This window comes from Triplophysa dalaica, chromosome 10, assembly GCF_015846415.1.
Source record: "Triplophysa dalaica isolate WHDGS20190420 chromosome 10, ASM1584641v1, whole genome shotgun sequence".
NCBI classification, from domain to species: domain Eukaryota; kingdom Metazoa; phylum Chordata; class Actinopteri; order Cypriniformes; family Nemacheilidae; genus Triplophysa; species Triplophysa dalaica.
Genome location: NC_079551.1, coordinates 14,547,808 through 14,560,495, shown reverse-complemented (window position 1 = coordinate 14,560,495; position 12,688 = coordinate 14,547,808). Strand labels below are relative to the sequence as shown.

Below are 12,688 nucleotides of genomic sequence, written 5' to 3'. Positions count from 1 at the left end.
CCGCAGCAGATGTCACGCATCTTGAACAGAGACACGATTTATTGCACTCCTGCAATAAACAAATAAGAAACTATAGAAATAGACAAAAAATGATAATGTAGACATCAATAATGAAACCAGTCCTGACAGCAATGAATGTCAATAACAAACAGATATACTCAACTCAACTCAACTTCATTTATATAGCGCTTTTTACAATTTACATTGTTACAAAGCAGCTGTACATGAGACACATTGAAGACAAGTATGAATTCTAAAGCAGCCCCCCCTGCCAGGCAGACGGTGGTGAGGAACCCAAAACTCCCATCGAGAAAAAAAACCTCAGGGGAACCCAGGCCCAACCAGGGGATTCCAGTTCCCCTCTGGCAAAAGCTGCTGCCTCTGCACCAGCTCAACAGTGCTTGCACAACAAGGCTTAGTAAAAATATAAAAGTTAAGGATTTAAGATTATCATTAACAATCTAATAGTATTTGAAATGTTGTAGGAAAAACAAAGTTGTCGCGTCCTTTATCCAGCTCTATCCTCTTAGCTCTTGTCAGGTCACCGCTTCCCATTCTCAGCTCTGCCATCAGGTCTGGGCATGAACTGCATCCTGCGGTAACCTTGGATAAAAGAGACAAGACTGGCTGAGAGAAGAGTACTGTTCTGCACTCTTTGATGCAACAAGTACATCATTTGTTGTTGGATGTGTTCCTGGTTCCGGTTGATCTAAATAATGCAGCCTAAATCCTCTGAGGATTAATATTATGGAGGTGAAGTGTATGCAAGATTAAAAAGATGAGTCTTTAGTCTAGAATTAAACTGACAGAGTGTGTTTGCTTCCCGGACCGTGCAGGGAAGAACATTCCAAAGTTTAGCCGCTAGATAAGAAAAGGATCTACCACCTGCACTTGATTTTGAAATTCTAGGTATTACAAACTGACAGGACGCCTGAGGGCGTAATGTACGTGGAGGTCTGTAATACAATAGAAGTTCATTCAAATACTGCGGCGCTAGACCATGTAGGGCTTTATAGGTAATAAGCAAGATCTTAAAGTTAATGCGATGCTTTATAGGTAACCAGTGCAAGGTTGACAGAACTGGGGTTATATGCTCATACTTTTTTGTACGTGTAAGAACTCGAGCTGCCACGTTTTGAACCAGTTGCAGTTTTTGTAATAGGACCGCAGTGCAACCACCTAGAAGTGCATTACATATAGGCAGAAAACAAAAGAATCAAATAGTTGGTCACCTGAGATTACTACAAAACAACTTGAATTCAGTAGATGACCACATATAAATAGAGTCACACTAATCGATGGTTGATCACCTGCATCCAAAGCTTTGAGCAGTTAATTAGTTTTACAAGGATAAAGATGAAAGAAAAGCATATAAATTCAACCAAACCAACTATACTTCAACATAATTATAAATAATAGACAGCACAAGAGAAATACACAACAAAAGTTTAAATCAAAGACAAAAAAAAGAAACCGAGGGCAGCCTAGCTCCCCTACAAGCGGAAGGAACTAAATAGTCCTCCCACACCTGCCAGAAACATGAAGCAGGGCACTAAAACACCACGATAAGAGCCAAACGAGCAGTCCGCTTTTTATTTATGGTGATGATGGCGTCGGCGCGGCTGTAGGCTATGGACCGCAGCACTTTAACCGCGCGCAGACAGCAGCACGCAAAATCACAGCATAGCACGCCAGATAGCATGCTTAATAGACACGGATTGGTCACAGTCATACCCACCGATAACACAATGGGATACAGGGAATCATTCCTGAGAGGCGAACAGTCATCAAATCCAGTAAGCAGTACAAAAGAAGAGCACCATCACCCAGCTACAACCTCCCTCAACACGAGCAAAACAGGATCCCAGGTAACAACCAATCAGGTTTTAAATAGAAGATACTACTTGCTAATACAAATTATGTACTTGTTGCATCAAAGAGTGCAGAACAGTACTCTACTCTCAGCCAGTCTTGTCTCACTGTTCCAAGGTTACTGCAGGTGTATTTCATGCAGAAAAGCTGCAGAAAAGAACATGCAGAAAAGATGAGCGTATGTGGCGAAATACCAAACTTGAAGTTCACTATAACATCTATAAAGACAGTCTGCATGCCTTCAATGTTGACTTAGGCAAAGCTAGACAGAACTTTTTCTCCAACATTATAAACTGCAAAATAAATAACACTGGCACCCTTTTTGCAACTGTAGAGAGACTAACAAATCCCCCTAGTCAAGTTCCGAGAGAAATGCTTTCTGATTACAAATGCAATGAGTTTGCAACTTTTTTCCTTCAAAAGATCAGCAATATCAGAATGGAAATCGCCAAAGCTCCATGCGGCAGTCAGGTCAGTCTGACCTCAGTTCATCAAAAATTTGTTACTTTGTCTGAATTTCAGACAATTGATCTCAAAACCCTGCAGGAAACGGTACAGCATCTTAAGGAGTCAACTTGCAGCCTTGACACACTTCCCACATCCTTTTTCAAAAGAGTGTTTAACTGTTTGGAAGCAGATCTCCTAAAAATAGTTAATACCTCACTGCTCTAAGGAACTTTCCCAGAGTCCCTAAAAAATGCATTGGTCACACCTCTATTAAGAAAGGGCAATCTAGATAAAACCTTACTGTCTAACTACAGACCAATGTAAAATCTTCCTTTTATAGGCAAGATCATTGAAAAGGTTGTCTTCAATCAGCTGACCAAATTCTTGAACTCAAATGGCTACCTGGACAGTTACCAGTCTGGTTTCCGTCAGCATCATAGCACAGAGACAGTGCTCATAAAGATAATTAATGATATTCTATTGAATTCTGATTCAGGCAAAATATCAGTTCTGGTTTTACTAGATCTCAGCGCTGCTTTTGACACGGTAGATCACACCACACTCCTAAATAGGCTGGAAAGCTGGGTAGGGCTTTCTGGATTGGTACTTAAATGGTTTGGGTGATACCTTCAAGGGAGAGGTTACTATGTGAATATAGGCAACCATAAATCTGACTGGACACCCATAACTTGCGGTGTTCCACAGGGCTCAATTCTTGCTCCGCTCCTCTTCAATTTGTATATGCTCCCAATTGGCCAAATAATGAAAAAGTACCAAATTGCCTACCACAGCTATGCTGATGACACTCAGATCTAACTAGCCCTCTCACCCAATGACTACAGGCCTATTGACTCTCTTTGCCAGTGCATTGATGAAATTAACAGCTGGATGTGTCAAAACTTCCTTCAGTTAAATAAAAACAAAACTGAAGTCATTGTTTTTGGCAACAAGGATGAAACTAACAAGGTAAACACATACATTGACTTAAGAGGTCTAAAGACACAAAGCAAGGTAAAAAATCTTGGGGTCATTTTGGAGTCTGACCTTAGTTTCAGCAGTTATGTCAAAGCAAAAAGCAAATCAGCGTACTACCATCACCGAAACATAGCCAGAATCAGATGTTTTGTCCCAAGCAAAGATTTAGAGAAACTAGTTCATGCTTTCAATCACCAGCAGGGTGGATTACTGTAATGGACTCCTTACAGGTCTTCCCAAAAAGACCATCAGACAGCTGCAGCTCATACAGAACGCTGCTGCCAGGATTCTGACCAGAACCAAAAAATCTGAGCATATCACTCCAATCCTCAGCTCCTTACACTGGTTACCAGTTACTTTTAGAATCAACTTCAAAGTATTATTAATTGTCTATAAATCGCTTAATGGTCTAGGACCTAAATACATCTCAGATATGCTCATTGAATATAAACCAAACAGACTTCTCAGATCATCAGGATCAAGTCAGTTAGAGATAACAAGGATTCACTCAAAACAGGGCGAGTCAGTGTTTAGTCTTTACGCCACCCGTAGCTGGAATCTGCTTCCAGAAGACATCAGACATTCACCAACAGTATCAGCTTTTAAATCCAGATTAAAAACACACTTGTTTAGCTGTGCATTCACAACCTGAGCACTGTGCTGGTTTACATCAACTGCACTTCTATTTCTAATTTATTTTTATTTGCTCTTATTCTTTTTATATATACAGTCACATTTTTTATCAATTTTATTGCTGTTTTATTGTTTCTTAAGACTTATTTCTTTCTGTCAATCATTTTATGTAAAGCAATTTGATTTGCACTTGTGTATGAAATGTGCTATATAAATAAACTTGCCTTGCCTTGCCTTGCCTTCATGCCCAGACCTGCTGGCAGTGCGGAGAATGGGAAGCAGTGAACTGACAAGAACTGAGATGATAGAGCTGGATAAAGGTTGCAGAGACTTGACATGACTTCACTACAAAATTTCAAATGCTTTTAGATTTTTAATGATAATCTTAAATCTATAATTTACAATATTAGTATGTTTATTTATTTTTTATTTTGCCTTGTGCAAGCACTGTCGAGCTTGTGCAGAGGCAGCAGCTTTGGAATCCCCTGGTTGGGCCTGGGTTCTCCTGAGTGTTTTTTTCTCAAGTGGAGTTTTGGGTTCCTCGCCACCGTTTGCATATGGTTATGCAATATTTGCCTGGCTGGGAAGGCTGCTTTAGAATTCAGAAGTTTGACATAATTATTATTGCATATAGGAATTTATAGTCTGTTTAATATTTGACCTGTGTTTCTCTCTCCTTTATCTAAAATGTGTGCTTTCACTGTGAGTGCGTGCGTGTGTGCCCGTCCATGTGTTTGTCTATATTGATCTGTTTAAGTATGTGTGCATATTGTGTGTGTGGAACATTTGTATGTGGGTATGCCCGTCTTTTGTGTTTTTACTTTTTCTTGTTTTTACAGGAAAATGACTTTAGTTGTTTTGCTTTTAGTCAATATGTCTCATGTACATGTTACAATGAAAATTGTAAAAGGCACTATATAAATAAAGTTTATAAAGTGAGTTTCAGCCACATGAAAACCCCTCTGTGAACACAGCCTTAATGGCTGCATGTTAATATAATAATGTGCTTCATGGTGAACACTAGGGCTGTAGCGACACGTCGTGTCGACGTCATATTTTTGCGTCGACGCTTCGCCAGCAGCTCGCCACACAAACGTTGGAGACCAAAACATGGGTATTGGAATACTTCAAAATTAGTCCCAAACGTAAAGGTGTTGTTATTTGTGCTCTTTGCCAAATGGAGTTGGCATACCACGCCAGCACAACAGCAATGTTGGAGCATCTGAAATGGAAGTACCCCATTGTCACTCGTGAAGGAGACAAAAACAACTGAGTACTAACGTTGGCTAAATTAATTACATGTTTGTGTAGTGTAGCTTGAGCTCTGCGCACCTCGGTGGGGCTAGCTAACTATCTTAGCTCTCCGTGCAGTTTGTTCGTGCTAGGTAGCTACTGGCGCCTAGACCGCTGTGTTTAGCTAATGTTAGTAATCATCTAATGTTGGCTTGAATGGAAGCTAGTTTACGGCTGCAGAACACCGCTATCTATGTAGCTGACGTTAACTAAGGTGAACGTACTAACCTAGCACGAACAAACTGCACAAAGAGCTAAGATGCGTTTGTAAATTGGTTAGCCTAGCACCACCAAATTGCACAGCTGCTAGATAGCCACGTTAGCATTCAAATAAATTAATCATAGCATAGCACTACAATGAGGTTAAGAGTAGATTTAAAATACCCAACAGTCTTAGCTGTTGTTCTAATATGCATTGCTTTCGTGTTTTCCTTGCAAAAGCAAAGAACCTTGGTGTCCTGTCCTGAGAAAGAGATGCAATGCACGCAAATATACGCAAAAATAGGAATTTTATATTTTGTTAAACACTGCAGTGTTTTTTTTTGCAATACAATTTTAGATTTTTTTGAACAAGAGAGTTATGCTGGTACTGTAAAGAGTGAACAGGCTGGTCTTTCATTTTGCATAACAGTAAAATTATTTTATTTATTTTATTCTGTGTAAAGATGACAATTTTTTTGCTGTGCATAACTGTTGTTTAATAAAGTATATTATTAAGATTTTTCTTGGTATTTATTTGGGATACATTATGGTTTTTACTAATCGAGCACCAGAAAAATAAGCGTTAGATTGATTGTCCAATTAGTCGTTAGATTATTCAACTAATCAATAAAATAATCGTTAGATTAATCATTTCATAAATAATTGTTTACCCCCAGCCCTAGTGAACACAATAAAAAAAATACTGCATAATATTGGTAATATTATCACAGCAATTTTTATCAAATTATACTGAAAAGTTGTTTTCAAAATAATCTTTGAAAAGACTAGTGAATACAGAATGAAAATGTATAATTTCAAGTTAAGAACATCATAAATATGTCAAGTCAGCTGCATTGAAGTACATTATTAAGGGCCATGGTCACAAGCCTGATTTGGGACAGTTAATCACTGGAATTGTCTGGGTCAACCTTCTCGAACCACATTCAAGTTTCAGTCAGGACCACTTACGTTTGAAAACAGATTTTATTGAATAGTAATGCATCTATTTGGTATTGGGGTTATGGTTCTGTTCTGGGTAGACTCCACGCGCTCGTCCGGCACAATTCCTGGACGGGGCGGGGAGATCAGAGAGTCGAAACCCCCTTGTGTATGGAACAGAACCATGATATACATGCATGTGATACAAAAATGTATGATCACTGAATTGCAGATTTAATTTAGTAATAAGGTGAAGTCGGGGACAGAGGGGGGATCCAGTGAGTAACTGCAGAGACTGTGATTCGGAATGAATGGGAATTTAAATGCTGCGCTGAGGTGTGTGTCGGATTATGATTGGTGCATATCAGAACAGCTGACTGCCAGCTGGAGCAATCTATACTGACTTGACCTGCCTGAACTAATGCGATGCTTGATGTTAAGATGAATTTTCTTAGCCAAGTGACAACCCGTTTTTACTTGTTCTAGACAAATATAAGCTAATTCAAGAAAAAAATAAGTTTAAATATTCTTACTGTTAAACAAGACAAAAGCACAAGTTTTGATCAAGTTTTGAACAATGTTAATCAAACTTTATTTTGATAATAAACTTGAAAAATGTTTCTCAAGTCATTTTCCACTTCCTTTTCTTTCAGGAGATTCTGTTGAATGTGTTCTCCCCAACACTATTCAAAATACAAGAGAAATATGAGTTCATATGGGTAAAGTAGTAAACATAAACGTGTATTAAGGTCTGCTAAAAGTAAATTAAACCTCTAACCGTGTTGCTTCCCAGTTGTCTTGGAGGCAATCCACAGGTGAATGCAGAAGCCAGGTGGTCTTGATTACACCAGTACCTTTGCCATCGAAGAACTGGCCAGAGAATGCACTACACGAGCCTAAGAAAAAAAAAAAACAAATCAGCAAAATTCTATTTAATTAAAGATAAAATATTGTTTACAGGGAAATGATCTAAACTTAAAGGTTCAGCAAGAGATTTTTGATTAAACTTTATTTAAATGTTCGCCGGTTCCCGCCTCCTTCCTTCCCTACTTTAAACTGTGTTACAGTTTACAAGTCAGAGAGCATCGCTTTGCGTCTAGTATAAGGTAAACGAAAAGGACCGTCAGGTTGCAGCCAGCACGCTGCGGGTGGGCCGCTGCCCCTGTAGCAGTAACCTGAGACAACAGCACACTTCGCAATGTTGTTGAGCCTTTTTCCATAAGGGTTTTGCCTTTGTAAAAGCACTACATACTTCAGCCACACACCAGCAGACCCCGTTCAGAAGGCACATGTTCTGGTTACTTCAAAATGGCAACATGCCTTATATTTATGAATTATTTATTTCCTTATACCATTCCACCATCTAAGGCTATATTCATGGTCAAAATCAGTTAATCTCTACACAAATTGGAGGAGGGGCTTTTTTTATTTATTTTTACACTGACAATGCGTTGTCCCTGTCAAATTGAAAACGAAAAGGCAATTGGTGATTTGACCATATAATAGTGTTAACCACTTTCTACAATGTTTCTTCCCCACGTTTTATTTCTTTTAACGTTCTAAGCATATGTATCACCTACAAACGTTACGTATTTGTCAACACCGTAAACATTTAAAAGAACAATGTAAATCTTGTAAAATTTAGTTTGTTAAACCACTAATAGTGATTTGCTTTAGTAGAACATGTTAACTTCTTTGCTTTGTGTATTTCCCCCGGCATTGAAATCAGGTACAAAATAAATATCAGGAAACTCAATTCAGTGTAGCATTTCAGTGTCCAAGGACACTAGGTTCCTATGAGGATGTTTACACCTGGTCACTTCATGCGTTTTCTCAGATCGGATAGCTTTCCGATCGTGAAAAGACCAGGTGTAAATGGCCTCCAAAACGCATTCGAGACAGATTCAAATCCGATCAAATGAAATGCTGCTTTTGTTGAGTAGGCGATCCAGCAAACTTCTTTTTTTTGGACTGCATTCGCAATCCAAGATAGAGAAGAATACCAGTGGCTGCCATTTGAGCTCAACGGATGTGTATTTGCAATTTGTGGGCACGTAAGATCGGATTCATATCCATTCAGATCAAACGTATTCATGTGGCCAAGTGTAAATAAAAACGTTGTAACAAATCGGATAGCTGTCAGATCAGAGAAAACGCACGTTTTGTGACCAGGTGTAAATAGCCTCTATGTAAGTCGTAAGGATCACAGTCGAGTCCAACTGCTTGTAATTTCAGCAAATAATTGCATGATTTAGTTGCGGATTACCTTTATTCTCTTATTAAAAACAGCGAAAGCAGAATGTTTTACCACTGAAGGGAGCATGTCCCGTCGTGTTCACGTGAGAAAGTGACGTCAATGCACACCCTTTGTAGTGGCAAAAACAATGTTGGGTTTTCCTGTAACCCCCTGTTACTGTTTTCGACCACCGGGAGAATGCGAATGCAGGGTCAGACTCACAGCCCGAATCCAATAAAATCTAAGAGTGTTTGTAGTTGAATGTTTGCCGGTGTTTATTGTAAAATAGATAGAGTAAAAGACTAAACAAAAAATGAGAACTGTTTTAAATGTCATTTAAATATTCCTTTGCAGCGCTTTCTCATATAAGCCAAGCTTTCCGGTATCGCAAATCCAGGCCGAGGTCAAAGACTGTATCTGCTGGCACTTCTTCTCCCCTATCATGCGCTACCTGCTCCAATTTATAGGGTGGCGCGCCCCCTGGCTTTTTGGAAGGTGTACTACCCAAAAGCAATAGAAAAGACAACTATAAGTAAATTATGGAACCAAACACAAACTCAAATGCGGCTCCTACACCCTATATTTAGTATATTCCATGTATCTTTTGTCTTAAACTGCACTGCAGCTCCCCTGGCCAAACCCACCTTCTTTCCAGGCCATGCAGAAGGCAATAGTAGTCTTTTTAGCCTCCGCTGTATTGATGTAGCCCACAAGGTCAGCAGTTTCTCCTGGACTGTTTCTGGCTTTGAACTCCGCAGCGGTTGTGTATGTCCCACTAATTTGACCAGTCCCATTCTCCTTCAGCTCCATTATAGAACCGAGTTCGTTTTTCCACTTTCCAGACACTTTTGAACTTTTAGACTTTTAGATAAACATTAGAATGGTAAATGACTTTTGAATAAAACAATCAGTATTTAGTTTTATTTTAAATCTCCAGGTTCAAATTATGGTACTGCTGGTAACAAAGAGAACAAATTGCGTCAAACATGGTAAATGCTGCAAGCAAGTACAGTATTTCTCACCTCCATATTTCAATTTCCAAAGTTTCCTAGACAAAGAGGAAGAAAAGACAACATAGAGTTCATTTATAAATGATACAATTGAGGTAGATAATGAAACCGAATATAGCCTTTGATATATCTGACTAAATTTGCATTCCAAGCATTGATAGGATTTTCAGCAAACAACTCTTGATGGAGCAGCCGAATACCATGTGAATTCATCATAATACAATGTATTCATTCGTTTTCCCGGATTCCCTTTTTCTTTGTGTAAATGTGGTCTTAGCTGCTTTTCGACGTCAGTCAAACTTCATGCGACTAGAAACACATTCCGCAGGAGGTATTATACGAACATAGACAGTGGAAAACTACTGCTTCACAACATGGTCTCATGATGCTATTAAGAACCTTGAGAATGAGACCACCCCCAACTCCTATCTACTTATAAATACAATACAAATACAAATTCCAATATGAGATTACACAACATATAGAGTCATAAAAAGAATAAAGTCATAAAGTCATAAAGAATAGAATAAAGTGAATATATAACATATAACTAATTCACTAAATATATAAAAGGTCTGCAGCTTTCAGGGGTTAGCACATAGGATTGCATTATACTATACATTTGTATCTGAGTATCTACAATGTAAGTTGCTTCGGATAAAAGCAACTACCGAATCCCTAAATTTAAATGTAAAATTAGTAAAGCATAGTAAAAGCAAGAACTTTTATAAAAATTTAGTTATTCACATATGCGTATTCTCACTTACATTTATGTGATGTTTTTCTCTTTATGTTATGTACATGTATGGACGTTTTATTTTCATCTACAAAGCCAGATGGAATGCAAAAACTTGTAAGCTCATCAAATGTCTCAGAATGCAGATATAACATTATAAAAAAAGTTGAGGAAATTGAATAATAATAATAAAAAATATACTTCAAACACATGTAAAATCTGAGAATTGCACAGAAAGCAGGTCCTTTATAAGTGATTTACCTGGAAAATATTTTTCAAAAAAGGATTGCATTAAAACATTACCTGAGCAAGTGTTGAAAGACCGGAGCACTCTCAGAAGAAAATGGAGAGCAAGTGTTAGTTTTGATCAAGTTATCAAGGAAATATAATACACATGAAGTGCAGGGGTACATTAGCAGGAAGAGGCGGCATGTTGAGACAAGTCAAATTTACTAAGAAAATGGCAAAAGGTTCTTGTTTGGTGAGTATCAGTTAGTCCTCAGGACATGCCCCACCATTTCACTTTTTATCACTGCTGAAAGAGATTTAAAATACTCTGGTAATTTTGGTCATACAAGCAATAGTAAAACATCATTTGAAAATGTGAAAGGTCTACTTTTATATGTTTACACTCATAATAACAACAAAACTTTGTCCTTTTGTGAAATAAAGAAAATAAACAGGGTGCGCTTTAAGCCATCTCTGTCTCTCCAAATATCTCTCTGAAACTGTCACAATATGTGGAAAACAGAACCCAAACGCAGGCAGTTGTTGAAAAGTTAAACCCGCAATGGGGAAAACAATAAACTAAAACAAGACTCAAATAGATAACTTCCCTCGAGGGGGCAAAACGAACAAGGTCCAGGAAAATATTAATATATATAAAGTCCAAACACACGACTGGGGAAATGTTCAACAGAAACAAGGAAGTCCCGCATGAAGACACAATGAGGCTTGTAAAACACGATGGCTGAGTCAAAATCGCATACTCAATGGGATTGTACTCAATTGTAGTAGGTACGAACTCAACGGGGCTAAATGGGTACCTACTGTTTTCTCTAAATGGCTGTAGTATGAATGCGATCTGCCGTAGTCCGCCATATTGATGATCTTCTTTTCCTTTTTAATGGCGGGGAGCAAATTACATTTGTGGTGCAAATCTGCCAGCTACTGCGCTGTAGTGTACATGGGCCAGAGATTAACCACGTGACGCAATAACAAGCGCGACATTGTGTCGAGTCGACTATGGGGTTCGCCCTTAAGAACTTATCAACTTTGACTACTATAGAAGAGGCCAATGAAATTTGGCTTATGAAATTTGCATGCCGGTCTCCGCCCCCGGATATCCGGTATAAAAAGGATGACAGCGTGCAGCATTCATTTACCTTTTGTTCTGAAGAGCTTGAGAGCCTCTCACGACTGCAGCTGAATACGATACTTGGTGTGGCATATGGGACACAATGTCTCGTTCCCTCCATCAGGAAACTGAGGTTACAGACGTAACCGAGTCGTTCCCCTTCTGTCGGTCTCTCGACGTAACAGGCATGGGTATGTCAGCACGAGGCTTTTGCGAAACCTTCACCTTCCATTGTAATGGTGGAGGACCCAGTGCTTTCTTGGGGAAAGATGGTCACGCACTGACCTGTAACCTTTCACGGACAGAGGCCTTAGCTCTCTACTAGCGATAGGGCGTCCGGATCGGGTTTACACCGGGTGAACGTGACTTCCTTAATTAGGGATACGCCGCAGAGTCCTCTTCCTACTTCCATCCACGATCCAGTGCGCCAGTCTCTGTTTGGAGACAGCCCTCCCCTTCTGCTGTCCTCCGAAACAGATAAAGAGCTGGTCATAGTTCCTGAAGCTCTGCATGCGGTCCAAGTAAAGGCGTAGTGTGTGTACTGGACACAACACGGAGGGGGTTTGGTCTTCCTCCCCAATGGGGAGTGCTTGCAAGTTCACCACTTGGTCACGAAAGGGAGTCTAGGGGACCTTTGGGCACGTATCCGGGCCTGGGTCTCAGGATAGCGTGAGAGTTGCCAGGGCCGAGAGTTCTTCAAGGCCATCCAGGGACACGGAGAATGCTTGTAAGTCCCCTACCCTCTTGAAGGAAGCGAGCACCATAGGGTGGGCTGTCTTACTCGAAAGGTGAGGATCATCGGAACCTCCGAGAGGCCCGGCAGGACCAAATTAAGGTCCCAAGAGGGTATGGAGCGGAGATGAGGCGGATTCCGCCTTTCCGTGACCCTTAGGAACCTGATGATCACATCGTGCTCCCCAAGAGACTTTACATCAATTGAGTCGTGACGAGTGACTATAGCGACTACATACACCTTCAGTGTGGAGGGG

At 39.7% G+C, this 12,688-nt stretch overlaps 1 protein-coding gene across 2 annotated transcripts; it reads right to left on the bottom strand.

Annotated features, from left to right (window-relative positions):
- Nucleotides 1–6,889: 6,889 nt before the first annotated feature.
- Nucleotides 6,890–10,772, bottom strand: LOC130430808 (avidin-related protein 4/5-like). 2 transcript variants are annotated; one of them, XM_056759980.1, is made up of 6 exons: nucleotides 10,646–10,710; nucleotides 10,374–10,430; nucleotides 9,619–9,644; nucleotides 9,241–9,457; nucleotides 7,139–7,256; nucleotides 6,890–7,043 (listed from the first exon to the last, which is right to left on the bottom strand). In XM_056759980.1, exons 3-6 carry the CDS (start codon nucleotides 9,622–9,624, stop codon nucleotides 7,010–7,012), a joined length of 375 nt encoding a protein of 124 aa, XP_056615958.1. In that variant the 5' UTR covers nucleotides 9,625–9,644; nucleotides 10,374–10,430; nucleotides 10,646–10,710; the 3' UTR covers nucleotides 6,890–7,009. The 2 variants fall into 2 exon arrangements, with proteins under 2 accessions (XP_056615958.1, XP_056615957.1); XM_056759979.1 differs by lacking the exon at nucleotides 10,374–10,430 and having other exon boundaries at nucleotides 6,891–7,043; nucleotides 10,646–10,772.
- Nucleotides 10,773–12,688: the final 1,916 nt, after the last annotated feature.

Excerpts from the sequence above, each read along its gene's own strand:
- LOC130430808 (XM_056759979.1), bottom strand. Across the intron at positions 7,257-9,240 it reads CTGCATGGCCTGGAAAGAAG|GCTCGTGTAGTGCATTCTCT; the intron begins GTGGGTTTGGCC and ends TTTTTTTCTTAG. Across the intron at positions 7,044-7,138 it reads GACAACTGGGAAGCAACACG|TGTTGGGGAGAACACATTCA; the intron begins GTTAGAGGTTTA and ends TATTTTGAATAG.